General features: G+C 57.4%; 1 protein-coding gene across 3 annotated transcripts; it reads right to left on the bottom strand.

Annotated features, from left to right (window-relative positions):
* Nucleotides 1-3,874: 3,874 nt before the first annotated feature.
* ADORA2A (adenosine A2a receptor) lies at nt 3,875-21,427 on the bottom strand. Of its 3 annotated transcripts, none has more exons than XM_022551433.3 (3): nt 21,277-21,427; nt 12,244-12,812; nt 3,878-5,734 (listed from the first exon to the last, which is right to left on the bottom strand). In XM_022551433.3, exons 2-3 carry the CDS (start codon nt 12,564-12,566, stop codon nt 4,831-4,833), a joined length of 1,227 nt encoding a protein of 408 aa, XP_022407141.1. In that variant the 5' UTR covers nt 12,567-12,812; nt 21,277-21,427; the 3' UTR covers nt 3,878-4,830. The 3 variants fall into 3 exon arrangements, with proteins under 3 accessions (XP_022407143.1, XP_022407141.1, XP_022407138.1); XM_022551430.3 differs by lacking the exon at nt 21,277-21,427 and adding an exon at nt 13,875-14,817; XM_022551435.3 differs by lacking the exon at nt 21,277-21,427 and having other exon boundaries at nt 3,875-5,734; nt 12,244-12,584.
* Between the last annotated feature and the right edge of the window lie 2,073 nt (nt 21,428-23,500).

Below are 23,500 nucleotides of genomic sequence, written 5' to 3'. Positions count from 1 at the left end.
AGTTGTGATGCATGTTGGGTTCTGGGCCTAAATTTTCCCAAGAGAAAACTACATAATTTTTAAAGTCCCATCTAACATTTCCAAAAATCTGAATCTAAACCAGGTTTTATCCCCCTCACTCTCCTCTCTATACCAACTAGAAAATGTGGGTGGATTGAGAAAGAACAGAAAAGAAAGATCAAAACTGTGACAACCCTCTGACAACATTTTAACTTGAAAATTGCCTGCAAATGGGTGGCATAATCCTGTGTGGGCAGATGGAAATCAGGTGCACGTCTACTCAGCTCCTTCTCCTTCACATCTCCTAACAAACACCTGGAAAACACAGCCCTGGACTTGACCGTTGGCCTTCGGAAGACTAACTCACTTCAACCTGCCTGATTCCCCAGTTGGGTGAGACCTGCTCCTCCACTGCACTACCAGAGCCTGTGTCATGCTGGTGGCCTCACCTCCTGCTGCCCCTATTGGTGGCACCTGTACACCCTGTGCACCCCCCTCCCTGCTGCCCCAGGCCCAGCATCACCAGCAGGTTCTCATTAAGTGGTTGAGAGGAACAAAAAGTCAGGAGATGGGACTCCAGTTCTAGTCTGCTCCTTAGGTGCCAGTCCAGAGGCTGATTCTGCAAAATCAATCCCTCTTTCTCCCCCCACCCCCCCGCCACACATACACACACGCTTCCCTGGGCAAGGCAGAGAAGTGTGGATGGTTCTGCACCAAGCCTTTCCTACTGGTGGGAAAAAATTCTTCGCTCAGAGGACACTGGGTCATCACACCTGTCACCTGCCTAGCCTTGTGCTGACACCCTGGCCTGGCCTCTCCCTGAGCCCAGCCCCTCTCTAAGCCTGACTAGTGGCAGGGCAGGGGGGCTTGTGGGGAAGCTCTGCTGAGTTGCCCTTTCTCCTCTGGCAAAAGAAAGGGTGGAGCCAGAGCACCTAGGAAGGTGACTCTGCACCCAGGCTCTGTGTTTTGTGTGTCCAGCCTTCTCCTTTAAGGCTGTGAGTCACCTGACATTCTCCCGCCCCACTCCTGGCTCTGCAGCCTGACAGGGGCTATCCCAACAGTGACAGTTACTGCTAATGATGAGTTACAGTGCAGTGAGGGGTGCCTTAGGACAGAGGAGGGGAGGAGAGGGCTGTGGTAATCAGACATTCTGATAGAGTGCTCTCCACTTTTCAGAGTGCTTTTTCATTCCCTGAGGGAGTGACTTGCCTCACAGCAGATCTCAGGTCTCCCCAAGTTCCTTCCCCCCTAATGTAACCTCCCATCAGCAGAGGGGTGTCCCAGCATGCTCAGGAAGCGCTTTGGGAGCTTAGGGGAAGAGTGTTCACCATGGCAGCAGCCCACAGGACTGGCCGGGAGCCTGTGTGACATGACAGGATAGGGGTGCGTTCTAGGCACAGAGTGCCATCCTGACGTGCCTTTATTTAGGCCCTGGGCATCAGGGCAGGCTGCACGGAACCATTCCTACTCCCTAAGCAGTTGGCTTCTGCGAGCCCCCTGGTTCCTGTTTTTCTACCACAGTTGCAAAGAAGGCCCACTTTCAGCTCTGGGTTATCAAGACCCAGCCCAGTAGATCCAGGGGGCAGCCTCTCATTTCCTCTTACTTCCCAGGCTGCGCTTCATCCCTGAGCTGCCTTGATTTGTCTCCAGAGCTTGTCCCCTGGTCAGTATGTGCAAAACTGAGGCTGGCCCACCCCACCCACCAGGAGCCCAAAGTGTTTTATGTAAGTCCTCCCAGAGGAAAGGACCTTAACACAAATGGGGAGGCTTGCAAAGGTAGGGGTCCTGTCTCTTAATGGGGCGAGTGATGAGCCAGGACGCGGCCTGAGCCAGGCCTCTGCTCACAGGCTTCCCTGGGGACCCTGGCCACAACTGCCGTGGAGCGGGGCTGGGACCACCACACGGACAGGTTCTGTGATGGAACTCTTGTGCTTGGAACAGGCTTGCATGAGGCATGCGGTCCATCCCCAGCCCTTTGGGAAGAGCAAGGAGAGAGCAGAGGGGCCCTAGGACAGAGCTTTAGGGCTTAGAGCAGCCCTGGTATTGCCCCCGGCAGCTTGGCCCAGGGCAGACATGCGTCTGCAGCCCCAGGGCGAGGCCAGGCCTTATGTCTCACTGCTGCTGCTGCTGTTGAGGTGGGCTCTGTATGTTTGCGTGCATACACGTGTATTCTCTCATAGTCAGGGAATGACACATGCATCTGTTCGTGTCTGTGTATGTGCGCTTACCCATGAGCCTGGCTCACAGTGGGAGCTTGTACAGGGTGTGTGTGGTGATGGGACACTGGGCCCCCTGGGGACCCGAGGAAGCATGATCACGTGGGCCTGGGCTCCAGAGCTGGCCTACGGGCTGGTCCTGCGAGGGTCTAGGGCTCAGTTGTATCCAAAGTGTTTCCTAAGACCCTGTCCCTGTTATTCCCCAACCCAAAGCCTGCACCATGTAGCCCAGCACCCAAAGCTCTGTTCCCAAGAGGCCTCAAAAAGGATGGAGAGACGATATTTCTTCTTTACCTACCTTTGTGGTTCTCTTAGTGGCCTCTTCCCACCAATTGGTCATGAGGACTGACAGCATCTGTGCTCTTGGCTGCCTCAGGCACAAAACAGGCCACTGTTCTGCCCTCAGCCTGCAGCAAGCGCAGGCCAAAGTGTGTAGGAGAGTGGAGGGAGCTGGCGTGGATGGGGTGGGCTGTGCGGTTGTGTCAGTGGTTCTGACCCTGACTGTCCATGAGAACCCCTGGGGAATTGCTGCTGCCTGGGTCGACCCAGCATCTCTGGGGTAAGGGCTCAGGCGTCGGCGCTCTTTAGAGCGTCCTAGGTCTCTTCTGTGCAGCCAGTCCAGAGGACCTCTGATAGATAACGACAGTGAAATATTGCTAAAATAAACCTGTGTTGGTTTAGGGATACTTACATATACATCTGTCTAGTAGAAGTATTAAGATGTGCAGTGGAACAAAATGAAACCCAGGAAAGTGGTTGTTTCCAGGTGCACGAAGCAGGGTGATAATATGGGGAGGGGTTGGTTGTCATGTTTCGTTTCTTGAGCAGAGTAGTGGGAACATGGTATTATTTCGTATTTTTCGGTTTGGTTGAAATAGTTCATCGTTAAGTTAATGGGAAAAAAAATCATGGATTTTTTGGTCAGATAAACCTTGGGTTTTAAGTTCACTTCTGCCATTTACTAGCTGTGTGACTGGGGCAAGTACTTAACCTCTCTGTTCAGGAGAGGTGGTTTAGTCTCTCTGTTGTTTAGTCATCTGTAAAATGGGGCTCCCAGGGCTGCGTGAGGATTACCTGTGAAGTTCTAACATTCCTGCCCGTCTTCGCCCTGAGTGTGCCTGCGAGACTTCAGACCAAGACTGGCCCTCCGGCTGGGGCACGCTGCTCACTTCCCCTGGGCCTCAGACTTCTCCAGCACAGAAGGGTGGCACCCCCTCCTTAGGCAGGGGGCCCCAGAGACAGCGTTAGAGCAGGAAACACCCGTTCCTTGTACGTTTCTTTGTTTGAGTAGGAGGAGGGATGACTCCAGGGGAAGGCAGTTTAGCCCCCCACCCCACCCCCTCATCATTTCTAGATCCCCTCTCAGCTGAGGGGTGGAGCAGGGCAGTGGGGAGTGAAGGAAACAGCTCTGAGAAGGTAACATAGAAGGAGACCTACAAAGGACATTAGGAAGGTAATGAGGGAGGGAGGAGCCTGGTCCCCACACTGAGGGAATGCCTAGGGCTGGATGGGTCTGTGGCTTCTGGAGGGAGAGCAGCTAGAGAAAGGGCCCCCTCCTTTCACATCCTCTTCTCACAGGAATGCAGGTTTGGGGCTGCACATGGGCATTTGCATTTTGGTGCATCCAGGCAGCCTCTTCCCTAGGAAGATGGGAGCCTGGGAGCCTGGGAGCCCCATCACAGCCCCAGGCAGGCAGGCTGTCTGCACATATGTGCACACTCTCTCACACCTGCAACACATACCCATATGTGTGTGCCAGGCCTGGTTGTGGAGTAGGGAAAGGAACTCAGACACCATTCTCATTGGACAAGCTTAAAACACAACATGGCTCATTTTTATTGTATCTCAGAAAAAAAAAAACATTCCCTTCAGAAGGAAAGGCAGTTAGATAGGGCCTCTACCTGGGCAGCTCTGAGCTCCCCAGGCTAACCCATCCTGGCCAGCCCCGACATCCTCCCCTGCGCCCACGCTCTGGCACGGCTCCATTACAACTCGCTGTCCTCGAAGGAGACGTGCATGGCAGCTCATGGCAGCGGGAGAGGGCTGCCTGGGTCTCCCTGGGCCAACTCCTGGTGCCAGGTTAGCAGCAGGGCTGAAACAGAGCCAGCAACCAGGGAGGGAAGATTAAAAGGGTTTCCTCACACTTACATTTTCTCCTGGAAAAAATAGTCAAACGCCACCTCTGAGCACAATAGCTCCTGAATCCTTGGAAAGTCTGGGGAGGGTGGTGTGTGTGTGGCAGGGGGGCCTTTTGGAACCACTCCCCAGCCTCAGGCCAGCCAACCTGCTCTGCCACAGCTGCTCTGCGGAGACAAGGTGGCACTTCTAGGTGCTTCTGGAGTTGGGGACCAGCCCTGGCCAGCCAAGATGCTCTCGTGCTGGGGCTCTGGCCTGTTGCAGGGCCTCCCAGCATGAAACGTCCACTTCCTCGGACTCCAAACCCTTCCTTCTGGGCCTCATGCTGCTCCAGCCGGGGCTCCCTCCTCAGTCCAAAGTGGAAACCGGCCATGAGAAGGGTCTCCGGCACATGCACTCTTCTCTCAACGTGACTGGTTCCACCAACCAGGAAGAGAAAGATTTCCTTCCCTTAGGAAGGGGCAGACTCAGTGGTTCATCAGGACACTCCTGCTCCATCCTGGGCTTGGGGACCCTCGAGGCCCAGGGACTCTGGGCGCTCTCCCTTGAGCTCCTGTCTGAGGAGCTCCACGTCTGGGAGGCCCACGTCCCGGTGGGACTCACGGGCACTCCCTCCACTCAACAGCCCCAGGGTGTAGCCATTGGGTCGCCGCTCAGGCTGGGGGGCACTGCCGTTGGCCCACACCCCGGGAGGGTGGCCATTGAGGCGGAGGCTGATCTGCTCCGCGTCGCTACTGTGAGCTGCCAGGGCCCGGGCACTGGTGCCACCTGCTTTGAAGGGCTCCCGCTGCCTCAGGATGTGGCTGCGAATGATCTTGCGGAAGGTCTGGCGGAACTCGCGGATGCGGTAGGCATAGATGAAGGGATTCACCACGGAATTGGTGTGGGAGAGGATGATGGTCAGGTACATGAGCCAGGGTGGGGCGTGGCTGCACTTGGGACAGAAGAAGGTGAAGCAGTTGATGATGTGCAGGGGCAGCCAGCAGAGGGCGAAGAGCCCCACAATGATGGCCAGCGACTTGGCAGCGTGGACCTCCTTCTGCAGCGTGGACCGGGCTCGCTCCCCCGGCAGAGGCTGGCTCTCCATCTGCTTCAACTGCCGCCGGGCTGCCAGGAAGATCCGCAAGTAGACACCCAGCATGAGCAGCAGGGGCACCAGGACACAAGCAAAGAAGTTGTAGTACACCATGTAGTTCATGGGGACCACGTCCTCAAAGAGACAGGCCACCTGGCCCACCCTGCAGCCCTGCGAGTGGTTTCTGCCCTCCTGCTGACTGCAGTTGTTCCAGCCTAGCATGGGAGTCAGGCCGATGGCAAACGATAGCACCCAGCAGACTGCAATGATGCCCTTGGCCCTCGTGCCTGTCACCAAGCCATTGTACCTGGGGAGAGGAGACCAGCGTCAGAGGCCTGGGAAACCAGGGCTAGGAAGGGCCAAGAGTCAGAAACCCAGAGCAGCAACCTGTACCTCATCCACTGGCTGTGAGGTCTTGGACCAGTCACTTCCTGCCTCCTAGCCTCAGTATCCTCTTCTGTTCAGAGGAGGGCCAAGCCTGGCCTTTTCTCACAGGAGGTAACAGGAGAGCAGGCACCCTGGAAAGGGAGACCACTGCACGGACGTCCAGATGATTTTTGAATAGTATTACGAGTAGTCCTGGGACTTAATTAGTTTGGTTTGAAGGAATTAATAAGTGATTCTGGGGGGGTGAGGAGGGGAGAAGTTATAACCTCCATGTTGATCTCAGTCGATGCTACAGTGGGTGTCCCTTTATTTAGAGTGGGAACGGGTCAGGAGGGTACTTGCTGGCTGGGAACCAAACCAGCCAGATCAAACCTGTAGGTGGTTCACATCTCTTGTGCTTATGCTCTTCCTTCCCCACTTGACTTAGGGTCTCCAGAAGCCCCTAAGGAGAGGTGGTACAGGTGGGAAAAGGAGGGGTGGAGGTCCCAGGCCAAATGAGATACCCCCTCTCCCTTCCAAATTCACCCACAGCCCTCTGGAGAGAGATGAGATCAGTATGTCTTAACATTTATATAAGCCTTAACATTCAAGAGGAAAGAGTTGCATGAGATTCTAAGGTCCAGAGAGGAGAAGTAGTCTGCCCCAAATCACTCAGTACTCTAGAGCACCAGACTCAGTTCCAGACTCGGGGAGTGGCCTGATCTGCTGGCTCAGAAGCTGACCTCAGGCCAACAAAAAAGGGTGGTATCGATTTTATTAAAAGAAAGGGCAATCAAAAAATCATCTCCCTGACTGAGGAAGGTGACCTCAGTTATCTCTGAGGGATGACTTTGCATTTAACGGTTTTGATTCCGGCAACACCAGACTGCCTTCCTCTGTACCTAGTAAACCCTACCCATCCTTTCTAAGTTCAGGTTAGATAGATCTCAGAGAAGTTTACTACCCAAGCTCAACTAATCCCTACCCAATCTGGGCTCCCAAGGCTGGGGGCCCCTTGGGTCCCTATATCCATCGCTGCATTACCATCACTGAGACAGGACATAGTAGGTGTCAAGGAAAAACATGCTTAATTCTGGAGCTGGAAGTATCCATAGAAACTAGTCCATGGGGTAGCAAACACAGGGGCCTAGAGGTTACAAACGTGTGAGGCAGGCAGGCTGGTGGGTATTTACCCTGTGTGCAGGAGGCAGCTGATACCACTCAGCCACCCCTCCCCCACCCCCACCATGCAAACTTGCCCATGCTGCCAGATCTCAGGAGGGTCTGGGAGCTGGTTTTTCTGGGTAAAACCTCCCATGGTTTAAATTTTGTCAACTGATTCAAATTAAGGGGAAAAAGAAACACAGTGGCCTCTGACCTCTAGTCTATTCCAACCCTCTCGTTTTATAGGTAGAGAAACTGAGGCCCAAGGAGAGGAATGGACTTGCCTGGACATTCCAGCAATCCAGAGGCAACTCGGGCCAAGGTAACTTCCTCATTTCTGAACCCAAACAGTAACCTAGCAGGACCGTTCTCCCGAGCTCTGCAGCCCCATTCACTGGGGGCTTGGGTGCCTGCAGCAGGAAGAGGGTCATGGACTTGCCCATTTCTGTCAAGCCACAGAGAGCCTATACTGCCCTATTTCCTGTTCTGGAGCTTCAAACGTGAGGTCACAGGGTTTTTTTTTTTCCATTTATTACTTATATAGCACGTGCTCTGTGCCAGGCACTGTTTTTAGTACTCTACAAATAGTAATTTATATGATCTGATTGAATAAGAGGCTATTTTAATTTTTTAAATATTTATTTATGTATTTGCTGCACTGGGTCTTAGTTGCGGCATGTGGCATCTTCATCGTGGCACGCGGGCTCTTAGTTGTGGCATGTGGGATCTAGTTCCCTGACCAGGGATCGAACCTGGGCCCCCTGCATTGTGAGCTCGGAGTCTTAACCGCTGGGCACCAGGGAAGTCCCAGGAGGCTATTTTAATGTTGATATTTTTCTGAAGAAAAGCATATTCCCTCTGGGTTCTAGCGATGGTGCATTCTTGTTTAGCCATGTTGTCACTGCCTCTCTGAGCCTCAGTTTCCCTATCTGTAAAATGGGACTAAGAATCTGGGGCTTGTGAGCACTGTCCAATGAGGGCAGATTGTAGAATTGTTGGGTGAAAATTGTAGGGAGATGGATTGTGGCTCAGGGTAAATGAGCTATTCACAGGAGAAATGGACTGCCTCAGGCAGTGGTGAAGCTCCTGTCATTTGAGGCAGTCAGGCAGAAGCAAGCAGTAATAGGGATGGTGTAGAAGATCCTGGAGGCCACCTGCTTTGGGGATTTTCAAATTGTTCTCCAGCAGCAACCCTTCTCACCTGCATTCCCAGGCAATCACAGAATTGGAGCTGCCGAGGAAGAGAGGAGGCTTAATAATATTCACTGAATGAATGAACTGCGGGGGAAGCCAGGGCCCAGCCTGAAGGCTTCTGGGGACACGGTTTGAAAATTCCTGTTTTGTCCACTTGTCTACATTTAGATGAGGAAACCTAGGAGAGGAAGTCTGCCACTGCATTCTGAAAAGAAAGCTCCTCCTGTCCTGAAGACAGACACAGAAACACATTGATAGCACTTGTCTCTGTATGCAAAGGATGTCTGGAAGGATTCCCAACACTGCCTTCCAGGAAGGGAGCTGAGGTGGGGCAAGGGGGACAATTCTTTACCATATATGCTTTTGTTCTTTTTTGATGTTGTAATACATGCAGGTATTATTTATTTTAAAAAGATACCAAACAGATTAATTTTGTTATTCGAAAGAAAGCCTCTTAGGCTGAGAGCCCTGGACCCAGGCTCCCAGGGGACTGGATCAACATTAGGGCCCAGATGGAACCATGGCCAAGCCACAGCCTGGCCCAGCAGCATCTCCCATCCCCTGAGCTGTGTCTGTGACTAAGGCAGTCACATCTTGCCCTCCTGGGCCTCAGACATAGACTGCCTGCCTGGTGGAGGGGGTGCCAAGGCCATCCAGGGTCATGCTCTGCTGTTCTGGGGAGCCCAGAAGTGTCATAGGAAGCCGGTGCCAGAACCACAGCCCCCGCGTTTAGAGGTGTTTCTGCATCCCTGTGTCCTCCAGCTCACAGGCTGCCCCTTCCTGGGGGCTCCCCATTACTTACATTGGGGGCTTACCCTATGAGCCAATAGTACCCCCCACAATTCAGGTCAGGGCTTCCCGTGCATTTGCCCTTCAGTCAGGAGAAGGCGGAGCTTTCCTAAGTTGTCCAAAGGAGCCACTGACCTACAGCTAAAACCCAAACTCCCTCCCAAGCATGGGAAGGCCTGAGCCAGCCTCACAGCCTCCCTGTAGGCTTGTTCTCCTCTCTGTCACCTCTCCCTGGCCCAGAGCCCACATGCTTATTCCTTCCCTGTGGCCTTTGTCCAGGCTTGGCCCCCTTGTGTTACCCCTTCCCCCACACACGCCAATGCCCATTCCAATGCATCCCCAGCAACCCATGGCGTCACCTCCTGCAGGGAGTCCTCTCTCCCAATCCTGCCCCCTTAGAAGCCAGGGTACTCAGGTTTTGTTCCCTGGGGCAGTTCACCACAGAGGACTCTGCTGCCCCATAAGAAGGCCTGTTTCCCGAAGGGAGAGAGCAGTCAGAAGGGGCTAAAGTGAGAGATGGGAGACAAGGGGTGTGGAATTCCCCTGGGAAAAGAAAGCCTTTGTCACCCTGGGAATTCTGTCCTCTGGGGACATGGAGAGCTCCCATCCCTGCCTCTGTCCAGGCCCTGCCCTAGCCCAGTAGGGTCCGTGTACTTGGGAAGGAGCACATAAGATTTTTCTGAAACTGAATTCTTTTTAAAAAAAAGAAAAAGAAATTAATGGTGAACGGTGCAGGCCTGGAGCTAGGCATCCAGAGCATCGGTCAGAGGCTGGACTTCAGGTTAGCCAAATGGACTTACTGAGTGGATCAGGAAACAGCACACAGGAGAGACTGGATTCCAGCTGGAAGGGGACAGAGGAAGGGGGGACAGGAATGGGCACCCTGAGCCAGGCAGCAGTCCCAGAGCTGCCCCGGGTTACCATCTGCCTCCATCTAGTCCCCACTCATGCCCAGCTTGCTCTCAGGAGCCCCACACGGACAACTTTACACACCTCGTTCTCCCAGCCCTCGCCAGCCCAGTACCCTTGAGGAAGAGGAAAGTGGAGGGACCCAAGGGGACCTGGAGCAGGGTGAAGGGCCCTGGAGTCCCCCATCCGGAGACACTTTTCCTTCTCTGGCTCTGGCCTCCCCACGAGTAACAGGAGGGTCATAACATCCGCCCGGCCACAATGCCGGCCGAGAAGATCAAAGGAGACGCTGAGCCAACATCCTCTGGCAAACGTGGAGCTCTCTGCCCCAAGGGGGCTTGAGCATCATCACCACCGTCATCCCATTGGCTCCCTGACCCAAGACAGCCAGGCTGACCCTTCTAAGCCCTATCAAGTGGAGCTCAAATGGCCAAGGTCTGGGTGGAACTAGGTCCTGCTCTGGAAGACTGTGGGAGTTGGGCAGGCAGATGGGGTTGGGAGGGGGGGCCAGGTCCATGGCTCTGAACCTCCAGCAGCTTCAGAAAGACCTGAATCTCCATCCACCCACCCTGCCATCCTTCCTCAGGGACCCATCACTCCAGTCCACTCACTGGGCCCTCAGAACACCTTTGTGAGCTCAGAGGGATAGAGACCTGGCCCCTTTTATAGATGAAAAATGGGCCCAGAGAGAGGCAGCTGACTTTCCACAGTCACACAGCATGTCCCATCCTCTTGCATCAGGGAGGATGGGACTTTTGACTCTTGAAAAACAGAGACAAGAAAAAGAAGCCAAGGAAGGCCCTTTAGATTGAGACCAGCAGCTCTGATCTCTCCCTCGAATCCACTGCTCCTTGAATCAGGGAAGAAATTGAGAACGACACCTCTGCTCCCCACTGAACATTCCGCCAGGGCCGGCCCGGCCCAGCCCACACTGGCCTGGCCCCGAAGTGGACAACAATCAATCAGCCTGGGAGCCCTAAGGCCTCTGTGTCCTGGTCGAGCCTGGACTCTGGCTCTGCCCGTTTAGGCTGGTCCTCTATTAGGACCAGCCAGAGTCCCCTTTTCTTTTGACAAGGGTCCTAGGCTGTCCCGAGACAAAGTATTCTGGGAGGGCCACACGGGGCCCAGGCTCCTTCCTTCTTAAGCAGCATGATGAGGGTGTCTGTCTGCTTTTCCCTTAGAGCCCAGGTGGCCCAGGTTCTGGGAGACAGGGGCCACCCTATGACCAGCTCCCAAAAGACTGAAGTCACCGAGGGTGGCAGTCATGTTTCTTCCCAGGCCCAGTCCTGACTGTGCTACCGACTCATTGCATAGCCCTGGGGGCTGACTCCCTTCTCCGAGCCTCATTTTTCCATCCATAAGATGAGAGGAAATGACCTCTAAGGGTGCCCCTGGGTTTGACACTCTATATTTCCATTTGCTCATTGAGCCTGTTCCCTGTTCTGGCTGGGGCACCCCCAGCCCAGCGTGGGGCTGGTGGGACTACTCTGGTTCAGAGAATTCGCCACTGGATGGGGCCACACCATCCTCTGAGACCTTCCTCAGGGCCTGCAGCCATCTAGGCTGTGGAACCCAGCTCCAGGGTGGAGGGGCGAGGAGGTGGGGCAGAAGGCCCCCAGGCCGGCCCCCAGGTGGGGAGGGACACACTTCCTAGCCCTGTCCATGGGTTGGTGGTGGTAGGTGGAGGCTGTCTTTAAGTGAACTCAGCCTCAGGGAAAGTCTTTGTTTACACAATACATGGCTGAAGTCATTCCACAAAAGTTTCACCATAAAAACCCCCATCCACCAGCCAGCTCCCGTCCCCCATGAACACTTGGTGACTGAGCAGCACAGAATTTGCATAGAGGTCCAAGTGACTCACGAAGGCATTTGACCAAGTCACTTCCCCTCTCTGGGTCATTTTCCTAATGTGCAAGCTGCAGGGCGGCCTGGAGGAGCTGGAGGAAGGCAGGCGGGTAGGTGGGCGGGCTTCTAGCTCTCAAGTCCTGTGGTTTCCCGTGGTGCCCACCCTGCCCCACTGTCATGCTGTGTGAAGAACGGCCCAGATGCACCCACCCAGGCCTGGGCTGCACACATCTGCCAACAGCCAAAACACGGCAGCCTCACCCATGTAGCCCAGGGGAGCCTGGGAAGGACCAGCCTGCCCTGTGCCCACAGGGATCAGCTGGTGTGGCACAAGTGCTGGCCATGTGCCAAGCTCTGGGCAGCCCCAGACTGAGCCCCATGGCCCTGTCCTCAGCTCAACACACTGACCCCAGACCAAGTCCTGACCCCAAGTTCACCCTGACCCCTGGTTCACCCTGATCCTGGCACAGACCAGACCCTGACACAGGGAGCGTTTTCACAGATGTGGCCCCCAGCATGAGGTGTACCAGGGAAGAGAATGTGGCTCACCGGAGTGGGATGCGGATGGCGATGTAGCGGTCAATGGCGATGGCCAGGAGGCTGAAGATGGAACTCTGCGTGAGGACTAGCACGAAGCAGGCGAAGAAGAGGCAGCTGTGGCAGGCGGCACAGAACCCCGTGCTGATGGTTATGGCAAAAGGGATGGCAAGGACCCCCACGGCGATGTCGGCTGCCGCCAGGGATACCACAAAGTAGTTGGTGACGTTCTGCAGATTGCTGTTCAGCCACACAGCCCAGCACACCAGCACGTTGCCCAGGATGGCCAGCACGGCAATGGCCAGCTCCACCGTGATGTACACCGAGGAGCCCATGTTGGGCACAGCTGCAGATGGGCAGGGTCAGCAAGGACGCAGGCCAGGCCAGCTCACGGTCCATAGCTGCAGCACAGCTGGCCTGCCCAGGCCCTGAGCCCCTTCACAGGAGCCAGGAGCGTCCCTGCCGTTGGGGGGGCCCCCCAAGGGCTTTTCACAGCCAACTCCAAGTCTTCAGAAACCAGGCCCTCTCCAGGGGCTCTGGCGGCATCTTGGCTCAGCTTAGCTCCAGAGTTCCTGTGGTACCTGCCAAGGGAGAAGCCGCGTGAGGAGGTGGACCACTGGCAGGGGCACAGCTGAAGATTCCCAGGGGCAGCCCTCAGCCCCGGATCCCCAACACCCTCCCCACAGGCCGGGCATCAGCCTGAGGACGACCTACTGTGCCCTGCCTCTCCCACCTGAAACAGAGGGCCAGGGATCAACCCCAGTCTGTTTTTCTTCCAGAGGAGCTGAGAACTTTCAGAGTTGAGTCACTTGTGTTGGCCCCCAGGCTCAGCTTCTCAAGCCTTCTGTGGCAGCTCTGCCAGTTTCCTGGATCCCTGAGCTCACCACTACCCTACGACCCTCCCTCCTGGAAAGGCCTCCTTAACCCCTGGATCTCCCAGGGCCACCCACCTTCTCTCTCAGCCAGCTTCAGTCTGCTCCATCCCCCTGAGAGCGCTCCCCGGGGACTACCAGCACCTACCTTTGCTGCCCGAATAAGGAACAGGCCCAGAGACCCCAGAGCTCTGATCTGGGAGGATCTGGTGGCCCTCTGGTCCTGTCTCCCACTGCTGGCAGGTAAGCCCTCTTGCCCTCACTGGTGGTGCTGCACAGGGTGTTGGAGCAGGCACAAAGGGAGCCCGCCCCTCAGCAGCCCCCGCCAGCTGACTGCACATCTAGGAGGGGCGGCTGCCTCGCCTCCCCCCTCACTCCCTCCTCCCACACCTGCTCCCCAGCCTGCTTCTCTGCCTGGCTGGTGCACTCAGCCAGGCTTGCCTGGGGACTGCGGGCAACAATGTTTCTCCTTTCTGGGCCTCAGTTTCCCCACTGATACAGTGGGGAGGTTGGACCCCAGTAGCCTCTGGGGGCCATTTCAGCTCTCACCCATGATTCTATGAGAAGGGAGTGAACACATTTGAAAGGGCTCCCCCAGTCAAAATGTCATAGAAATGTAAAGAACTAGTGACACCCAGTAGAAGCAGAAGTCTTAGTCTCTCTAGCCCAAACCCCCAGGGATCCCCCTTGAGCTTGTGAAACAGTCTCCATCGCCCCTGCCAGTCCAGGGGCCTCTCCCCATCACCTCTACCTCCCCCTTGTCACACTCACTTGTGCTGCCCAGCAGTGTCCTCCATGCCAAATCCACCCCCTCCTGCAGTCCTGGGCTTTCATGGTCCAGGTGCACATGGAGAGTGGCTGCCGCCTGCCTGGGAACAAAAATCCTGAAGCTGCCTTTCAGGCTCACATGTGGGCTCGGGGTTGCATCCCCCCTCTCTCTTCCAGGATACGAGGGATCAAGAGGACTGGCAACCTTGGGAGAAGTTTGCTTATTGTCCCTGCCTGTATTTCAAGGGCCAGGCTCCCCCCACCCTGTCCAGGAGGTGATTTAGAGCTGTAATAGATGACCCCAAGTTTCCTTCTAACTCCAATCTACGTCAGGTGGCAGGAGCTGGGTGGGCACGGAGAGGTACAACAGAGAGGCGTCCCCCATGCCCACTGGGAGGCTTGGAGGGGAGTGCCCAGCCCCAGGAAGCCGGACAGAGAAGAGGAGGCCGAGCTCCTGAGAACCCAAGGGGTTCCTGCAGCCCACGGCTTCTCCCAGGCCTGGCAGGAGCCTGCCTCCAAGGGGCCATGGACAAGTCTCACCGAGCCCCTGCTGTGCACAGGGCATTTGCCAGCCAGCTACTTAAAAAGCATGTCACTGGCGGAGGTAGGGCAGACCAAGTCTCCTGGTGCCAACTCTGGCCACACAGTGTCCCTTGGTGCTCCCGGCCTGCAGCCCAGAGTAGCATTCACCAGGGGCACCCTGACTGCAGAGGCTATGTGTCCAGTGTCTCGTCCTCATTCTGCAGGAGTGAAGTGACAGCCCCTCGTTCTGCAGGAGTGAAGTGACAGCCCCAGAGCTGCCTTCCATCTGGGGGCCTCCCAGGTTCAGCACCACCAGCAGCGGACCACTGTCCAGTCAGGCCCAGCAAGCCCCAGGGACCCTGCCTCCTACCACCAGTGAGCCACCCATCCACCTTCCTGTCCTCCTGACAACCCCCTGCCATCCTTTTTACCCTGGCCTCAGCCTCTCCTGGGGAATCTGCATTGACAGAGACACAGCCTCTGCCAGTCCAACCAGCCCAGGCTGGAAACCTGACTCGGCCCTAGGCCATCATCCAGATTCAGAGGGTTCTTCCCAGGGTCAGATAAGGTGGGGCCACCAGTGATCCACCTGACCCAGATAAGTACCATGTTTTTGTGGAGCTGAACGTGGGCTGTCTGGCCCCACTGCCTGGAGCCCTACTGATGGGGTCACATCATTAGCATCTGCCCTGGATGTTGGGCTGACTCCATGTGGGCTGGGATGCCCAGCATAGAAGGGTGTTTGGGGACCCTAACCCAAGTCCTCTGTTTGGTGAGGTTCTCCTGGCAGACTCGGGACTCCTAAATGCTTGGGGCCTCCCCATCACCTTCTGTACTGTGGGCTCTCAGGCCTCATAGCACCTGGTACCAGCACCCTTCCTGACTAAGCTGAAGGCACCTTCCTACTGTCCAGCAAGCCTTGGGTACCTTCCCAGTCTCACTGGATACAACAGACCCTCCAGCCCAGGTCAGCCCTGCAAGGAGCCAGACACACCCCTGCCAGCTGGGTCTGGAAGGCTGCCTCCCTGCACACTGGGCTCCCCATCAGCCTTCTACAGCTTTCCTGCAGGCCCTCCAGCAGCTGCCAGCACATCCCGGGTTGAAGCTTGCCTGGCCACACAGGCAACCTGGTTATCTGGCAGACTAGAATCTCCCAGCCCCAAGCAGAGCACATCAGTGGAGCCCAGGGCACCGCGGGGTGAGCAGGGCACGGAGGTAGCTGGGAGGAGGTTGGAGCTTCCCAGCTGTCAGACCGCAAATCAGCCCAGGGTTGGGGGTGCCCTAACTTGGGGCCTTTGCCAGAGTTTTGTAGTAAAATGCTCCCATGATGGCCTGTTCTATGGTACTAATGAGTCACTGACAGGAACTGGGAATCAACGTACACAGCTGGGGAAAACCAGGCTCCAGCCACCACTGAGCCACCAAGCCCTGTGCTCTCCCAGGGCCCACCTGCCTGGACTCCACTCCAGACCCTCTACAATAGTTTGTACGGCCTGCTTGGGAGCTCAGGAAATGAGGGTGCAGAGGCCTGTGGGCCATCTGTGTTCTCACTGGCTGGCCCCATGAACTTCACTCCACAGATGAGGAAGCTAAGGCTCAAAGAGGCTAATGCCCTCCCAGCTTTACCATGAGCATAAAAGCGTGGGACAGAGCTGGGGGAATGCCCATGAAAAGCAGCAGCAGCAAGATTTCCTAGGGCCTCCTGGCCCCTCTCTGCTTTCCTCCCTTCAGAGGCCTCCTAGAGCAAGAGTGACAGGAAGGTTGGAGGCCCAGGGGGAGGGGGCTGGGGGCGGGGCCAGGATCTGGCAATTTCCTGTTCCTCTCTGTTGGCTCTAATTAATCCTTGAGTCATCTGTTGCTAGCCAAGAGGGGAAATGAAATATTAATAATGTAATATTTCCTTGTGATTGTCCCTTATTGGGGACAGGGCAGAGGGCAGAAGCCATCCCATACAGATCAGAGTTACATGCTGGGGAAGGTGCATGATAAGCCTCAAAAAGACAACCCCACAGGATTCCCCAGCAGTTAGACTCAAAACTGCTGCTTCTTCCCGCCTTTCTCCTTACCCTCACCAGTCTGGTCACTTTAATTAAAACTCCATTTAATCAAACCTGCACATTTCCTGGCTCCTTGTACATCAGACTAGCAAGGCTTTCTGTACACATGCCCACATGGTGGCTGTACCCCCCAGAGCCCGGTGGATAGAAGTGTCCGCCAACTTCCAGGCAGGACCCTGCACACCTGCTCCTGAGTGCAGCTAAGGGCAATGTACCAAGGCCAGCCTAGTGCCTTGGGCCTGTTGCAGCCACACTGGGCCTGTTCCTGGGCTCCAGAATCCCAGCCTGAGAATCCTCCACTACTTTCTCACGGCAGATGTTTCCAAGTACCTACTCTGTGCCAGGCAGCATCCCAGCTGCTACAGCACAGGGAGATTTGTGCCACCTGCTGCTGAGCCTGACCCCAACAGGCCCTGAGCCCACAGTGGGGGGCCTTAAGGCAGAGTTGTCCCAGGAGACTGTCCTGAGAGCTGGCTACTACCTAGGTGTGCAGGTCACTCCCCACTTCCAAGACTTCAGCTCCCACTAAGATGAGCCTGCAGACCACAATTTCAAAGCACAGGAGGAAAATTAAGGGTAAGAAAGATAAGCAACAGCAGCCAAAATATAGAGATTAATTCATTCCAGAGATGAAGATAATATAGTAATCTAATAATTTTCAAAGACATTTAGGATCTTCAAAGAGATAAAGGAGTAGTATCCATAAACAAGAATGAGAATTATTGGCAGAACCAAAACAAGAACAGGCAAATATGAACGAGAAATAATATAAAAATCCTGGAAATGAAAAACAGAAGGATTGAGGAGAACACAATTGATGTGCTGTCATGTGCATACAGTTTGAGGAGACAGTTGGGGATCTGAAGACCGCACTGTGGAATTCTCACCCAAACCTCAGAGCAGGTAGTTGAAAGAAATGGAAGGTAGACTGAGCAGCAGCACCTCAGTGGGAAGGGAACTCAGTGGGAGAGTGGAGAGGTCAACAAGCAAGGGAGAAATAGCTGGACAGGCAGCTCAGCTCTGCCCCAACCACAAGCCCTCCAGTGGCCTTTAGAGTGGCCCAGGCCTGGGCACAAGACTCCCAAACCTCAGGACCCTGGGACCGGCCAGGCCCCTCTCCGAACCCATCAATGAGAGCAGGGCCATCTCCAGTGTTGCCTGGAGGTGAGCATCCTCTGTGTCATGGCACCTCTTCCCTCCCTCTCTCCCTCCCTGCAGGGTTGCTAGCAGCTCCAACTTCAGGAACCTTGTGAGGGCTGGGCCCCAGGTACCCTGGCAGGCACCAGTGGTGTCCCTTCCCCCACGGCCCCTGGGGTGTGCAGCTGCTGCTTTCAGAGCCTGGGGGCAGGATGTGGGCAGGCCTGGGGCTGAGAGCCTGCTCCCTGCACTGAGTCCCGCCCCCAGAGCAGCCTCCACGTCAGCAATGCCGGGAGCCGCAGGGCCTCTCTCCCTGCTGGGGGCCCAGAATCCCCCTTCCACCCCCTCGTGTCCAGGCCAGATGCCAGAGAGGCCACAGGCCCTGCCTCTTCCCAGCCTGACATGGCCACTCACCCCCATGGGCTGCCTCACCTGACTCCCCGCTCCAAGGGGCCACTCCACACGCAAAGTGCTACGTGCCCACCCTGTGTTGCAAGGAACCCAGATGGGATCCCACTCCTGCTCCATCCCACACTCCCTGAGACCCTGAACAAGAGGCTTCCCCTCTGCACTGTGGCCCCTCTGGTACAGCAGGCCACAGTGAGACAACCTCCTCACCCACATGGCTCAGCACCCACACCTCTCAAGTGAATCTTCTACTGGCATGACGACAGGCACTACCATGTCTGAAGAGGTCAAGATGGGGGGGGGCTTTCTAAATGGCCCTGAGAACATAGACCCTAGTGGGCCCGGGGTGGGACCCTGACAGAAGGCTGGCCTGCTGAAGGGGCAGTGCCAGGTGCACAGCCTCAGGAGCTCCCAGAGGGTGGGTATGCTGAGGATGGGAGGCAGGCAGACCCACTTCTGGGGTCCCTGGGACGAAGATGTGATGATGCAGCCCTGGAGGCTGAAAGGAGAGAGCAAGAGGGTCAGCCAGACCAACTCCAGCACGGCCCTGCCACTGCTCCCTGGTCACTCAGTGGCCTCTGGTACCCGGCTTACGGTTTGCAGAGGCCACTGAGGGGCCAGAGGTGAATGCTCTGTGACAGATGGGCAGACACATACCAGCCCTGGGGGCCTCTGGGCAGAAACCACTACCCTGACAGCAGGGAGGCACCAGAGTGGCACTGACTGCCTCTCCATGGCGCACCAAGGCAGCCTTTCTTCCAGGTGACAGCTGGGCTGACGCGAGCAGCAACAGAGGTGGGAACCGCAGAAAGACCCTGCCCAGCAACTTCTGAAACAAGCTTGTCCTATGGAAGGGGTTGTGGGCCAGAGGAGTCTGGAAGGGCTCTCAGAGGAGGGGGCATTCATGCTGGATTTGAAGGGTCAGGGAAGAGAGGAAAGGAGATTCCAGGCAAAGGCAACAGTCTGTGCAAGGCCCAGAGGCATGCCAGAGAAGGCCTGCGGGGGTCCTGGAAAGCTGAAGCCTCCTGCCTTCTCTCCCCCATCTCCCCCATCCACCATTCTGCTCCCCCAGCTAGAGTGAGGGCAGCTGAGCTTCTCCAGTCCCCATCAGGAGTCAGGATCCCATGGCTTCCACACTCTAAGGGCCCCTTGCATGATTCTGTGGGCAAGGGCTGGGGGACCTCTGCCACTAAACTGCTCCTTCCCACCACCCAGAGCTCCCAGCCCTGTCCAGGAGGTGAGCAGTCTCTTGGGAGGGCTCCCTGCATCCCAGCTCTGAACTCCTGCCATTCCTCACTTCCCTTCCCCCATCTGGGCCCAGCACAGACTTCCAGGGGCCCACCCTTAGCACCGCACTCCCACTGCTCCCTTCAGCCTCCAGACCATGGGGCAAACCCTCCCTTCTGTGGCCGCCAACATTTCCCAGGCCCAGATCCTTCCCTAGGGGCCGGAGCTCATCCTTCTGTCAACTTAGCACCTGACACCAGTGATCTCCTCAGGGTCCCCTGACACACACACCAAAACTTCTTCTCAGCCCATCCTTCAAGCCCTTGCCTTCCCTCAGGCTGTGCTCGCCGTAGCTCTCATGTATACACATCTTTCAGCAGACAGGACTGACCCCCACAAGACACTTGGGGTGGCAGTTCCAGCTCACTCAGAGTCAGGTGGCTCAGGAGTCAGGCAGGTTAAATGGGAGCAGGAGTTGCTGAGGGATTTCAGGTCACTGCTGAGGGCCACCAGGTGCTGTGGTCCTACACAGCAGACCTAGAGGCCCTACATTTTGCAGGGTGTGATGCCAGGTGCTTGCTCCCAATCCAACTCCAGTCCACATGTCCCTTGGCCAACAGCGATCTCTTGTGGTGTCCCCCCCAACCCCATAAGGCTAACAGCCTCCCTCCCAGGTTCCCAAGCTCAAGCACAGATCCCAATCTGTCCCCCACAACCAATGCCTGTCTCTCATTTACTCTCCACCACAACCCTCGTTAAGCATTGCTTGCACCATCATGCTTATTTTACAGATGAGAAGGCAGGTTTGCTGGGGCAATGACTGGCCCAGGGCTGCTCAGCAAGTGAATCAAGACTAGAACCCAGGTTTGGGCATGGAAGTCTCTGGTCCGTTGGGTTGCCTCTGAAGCCAGCCATTGCCCTCTTAGGCTGTGGATTCCTGGGGGCAGGACCAGTGTGTGGTCAGAGACCTGCACTTCCCAGGCCAGTGTGAGGAAGGCAACACACACGTCCACCAAAACCCACCTGGCCCAAAGCCTGTCTCCTGCCAGCCATGTCTGGGCTGCCCTCAGCCTCCCTGAGGCGATGAACAGAGAAGCCAGCTTAGCCCAGAATCTGGTCTGCAATGAGGGGATAGGGAGGGAGGGGCAGTGGCCCAAGAGACACCAGGACCTGGGAGAGCCAGGGAAACCCTAAAGGGCAAGGGTAGAGCAAGGAGGTGTGGACAAGCCTCAGCGAGGAGCTCCCGCCATGGACCAGAACCTGGGAGGGGGCCTGGCCCATAGGGCAGAGCCTTTCCAGCCCATCCAAGGCATCTAGGACCAGACCCCGCAGGACTAAGGAGGCAGCCCCTGATGCCACACAGCCTCCCTAGCCCACTGTGCTCCCAAGAACTCTCCATCATGGGCCCCAGGGCCAGGACACGCAGGGGCAGCCCTAGCGGCATAGAGGTGACATGGATTGTCTTCTGAGGGTGCAGAGGCTGGGAGTCTATGGAAGCTGGATAGCAGAGGCCAAGGAGAGGGCAGCCTGAGCTCCAGGTGGGAAAGGAGCACAGGCCTGTGGGTGGAAGCGGGCCTAGGTGCCGCCTGAGATGGGGAGGGAGAACCGGCACAAGGGGCCGCCCTAGTCCTCCCCCAGGGGTCAGCTGCAGTCCAGAGAAAAGGGGGTGGGGACTTCTCTCTTTTCTCCCCTGCGGAGCCCTCGGCCTCCGCCTTCCTCCCATTGTACAGTCGGGGAAATTGAAGTCTAAAGCGCGGTGGCCGCGCCCGCAACGCAGACATCCCTGCTCCGCCGGCCCCGGCCCCTCCTTGATCCCCTGGGCATCCCGCGCCAAGTCCCTCGAGGGCCGCCACCATTCCCGCAATTCCTACGTCGGCTCAGGGCAGCCCGGCGGACGGCCAGGACAGTCCGAGGCGCGCCCCCAACCCCGGCCTCTCCTGGGACCCCTAAGTCCGGTTCCCGCCACCAATGCCCACTGGACGCGCCCGCGCTCGGCCGGCGTTCGACTCCCCCTTTCTCGCTGCGCCCCAGGCGCTCGGACGCCGTCTGCTCACCCAGCCTCCCGGGAACACCTGGACGTTCGGCAGCTCCACCTGTGGAAGTTCTCGTCTGCGGGGTCCGGCCCGCCCTGCTCAGGCCGGCCTCTGTGTCTCGAGCCCAGCCAGGCCAGGGCGCGCCCCGAGGGCTCATAGAGTACCCGGGCGGCCCGTGGCCCAGAACGCACCGGCGAGGTTCCCGCCCCTGCCGCTGGGGCCGCGCTCTCTCGCCCCTTCCCCTCCCCGCTTACCCTGCGCACCTTCCGGTCCATTTCAGGGTGGCCCAGAGGGTCTGCGCACCGTCCCCCGACCGGGCTTAGGGCGACAGCCGCACTCGAGCCGCCCCTGCACCCGCTGTTCCCGCCGCCGCCGCGGGCAGGGCTCGGACCCCGGCCCACGAACTCGCTCTCAGGTCGGCGGGAAGAGACGGAGCGGCGGGGCACCTGAGGAGGGGACCCGCGCCTCCCGCCCTCCCAGTCCAGCAGCCTCCGACGGCCCCACGCTGCCCGGCCGCCCGCCCGGGACCCTGGGGACCCCGGACGCGGGACCCCACTGACCTGCTGCTAGCGCGCCGGCTCCCGCCGTCTCGGCGGCCGCTGGGTCTCCAGCTCCGGCCGCGCCGCCCGCGGGCGCCCCCTGCAGGGCGGCTTCCAGACCCGCGCGGTTCTCGCTCCGCCCCGCCGCGTGGGGAAACCGAGGCCAGGTGGCCCCGCCAGGGCGGCCAGCCCACAAGTCCGGCTGATGCCCGCCTCCCGCTCCGGCGCGCCCTCCCAGCTCTCGCGTCCGTTCAGGCCACTTCCCTCCGGACCACACCCCCTCCCCTTCGATGATTCTCTCACCCCTGGGTCCCAGAGCCACACTCCCTCCCCTCCTCCAAGAAGCCCCAGGCTGCCCCTGCCGCTTGGGTCCTCCCGGAGCCCTGCTGTCCCTCATCATCGGAGCTGAGCGGGTCGGTACCCCTGTGTCATCCCGGGAAGCGTCCTGTGCCTGCTTCTCCTCAAATCTTTCCATGGATCCCCAGTTCCTGAAGGAGAAAATTCGGCCTCATACCAGGGTCCTCAGGGACACGCCTGCCAGTCCGGTCCACAGCCTTGCTCTCCCTCCCTAAGTCTGGTCCTGCGCTGCTGGGGGTGGAGGGCTGGTACCTCAGCTCAAAGATGCCTTTAAGAAGTCAGCCCCAATTCCAGTGATCCCTCCAAGAACAACTCAGCTCTGGTGCCTGGTCAGGTCCTTCCCCCTCCCCAACTGCTCTGAGCAAAGAGAGAAGGAGTCACCTTCTGCATCCCTGACTAACCTGGAATCTCAGACCCTTGCGCTGGGATTTCATCTTCCTCCCACCCCACAGATCCATGTTGTGGTGATTCCAAATTGGAAACGACCTCACATCCATCCAGCCCCAGTCCACCTTCAGACCCTTGAATCTGGACAGAAGTGGAGTAACCCCAGTCCTGTGCACAGCAGGACGAGCTGCTCAGAGGCCAGGGTGTTGGTGGCCAAGGGTTTGCAGGAACCTTGCATTCTCAAACCTCCTGGGACCAGCAGGGTCACGGTGGGGTGGGGTGGGGCAGAGAGGGGGTGTTGCTGGCCCCCAGGGTGGAGGCCAGTGGGAGCAGAGGCCGGAGGGAAGGGCGGGTGGGAAGTGGGAGCCTGCACAGGCACTTGGCCAGCTCCTCCATCCCAGGAGCAGAGCCCAAGGTACCAGCCTCCACTGCCTGGCAGCCTCCCCAGTTTGTTGCCGGCCCCATTCAGCCAGCTTGGATCCCCTGCTCCCCGTTTCCCCTGATGTCCAGTGGGCCCCTGTCTCCAGGCACAGGGAGGCAGAATAGGGCATGCTGGGAGGAGCTGGGACTCCAACATGAGAGAAAAACCTGAGACCTCATGGGAAGAGGCACGTGAGAATGTTCAAATTGGGAACCTCCCCGTCCTGATTTCCAACCTCGTCAGCTGCCTTGCCCCCACCCCCCAGTCCAGGCTGTGGTCCAACCCCAGCTGGCTCTGCCATCCTCCCCTGCACTCACCTCCACGGAGGGGAATCAAGACCTCGGCTGGGGTTGCCTTGGTTGCCTCACCTGTAAAATGGGACTATGGCCTTCCTGCCCTGCCTCCTCCTTAGCTGTGCCAGTCAGACCATGAGGAACCTGGGGAGGTGCTGTCCCACTGGGGGACCCTCCCCCCAGGCCCTTGGCTTCCCTCCCTTGCTTCTGGGCCATTACATGGGACAAACTCCTACAGCTGGGACAAA

Source organism: Delphinapterus leucas, chromosome 14 (genome assembly GCF_059928025.1).
Source record: "Delphinapterus leucas isolate spDelLeu-1000000601 "Yukka" chromosome 14, BTC_Dleu_Yukka2, whole genome shotgun sequence".
Classification (NCBI taxonomy): domain Eukaryota; kingdom Metazoa; phylum Chordata; class Mammalia; order Artiodactyla; family Monodontidae; genus Delphinapterus; species Delphinapterus leucas.
The sequence above is the reverse complement of the archived record's forward strand: the minus strand, read 5'-3'. Positions and strand labels throughout refer to the sequence as shown.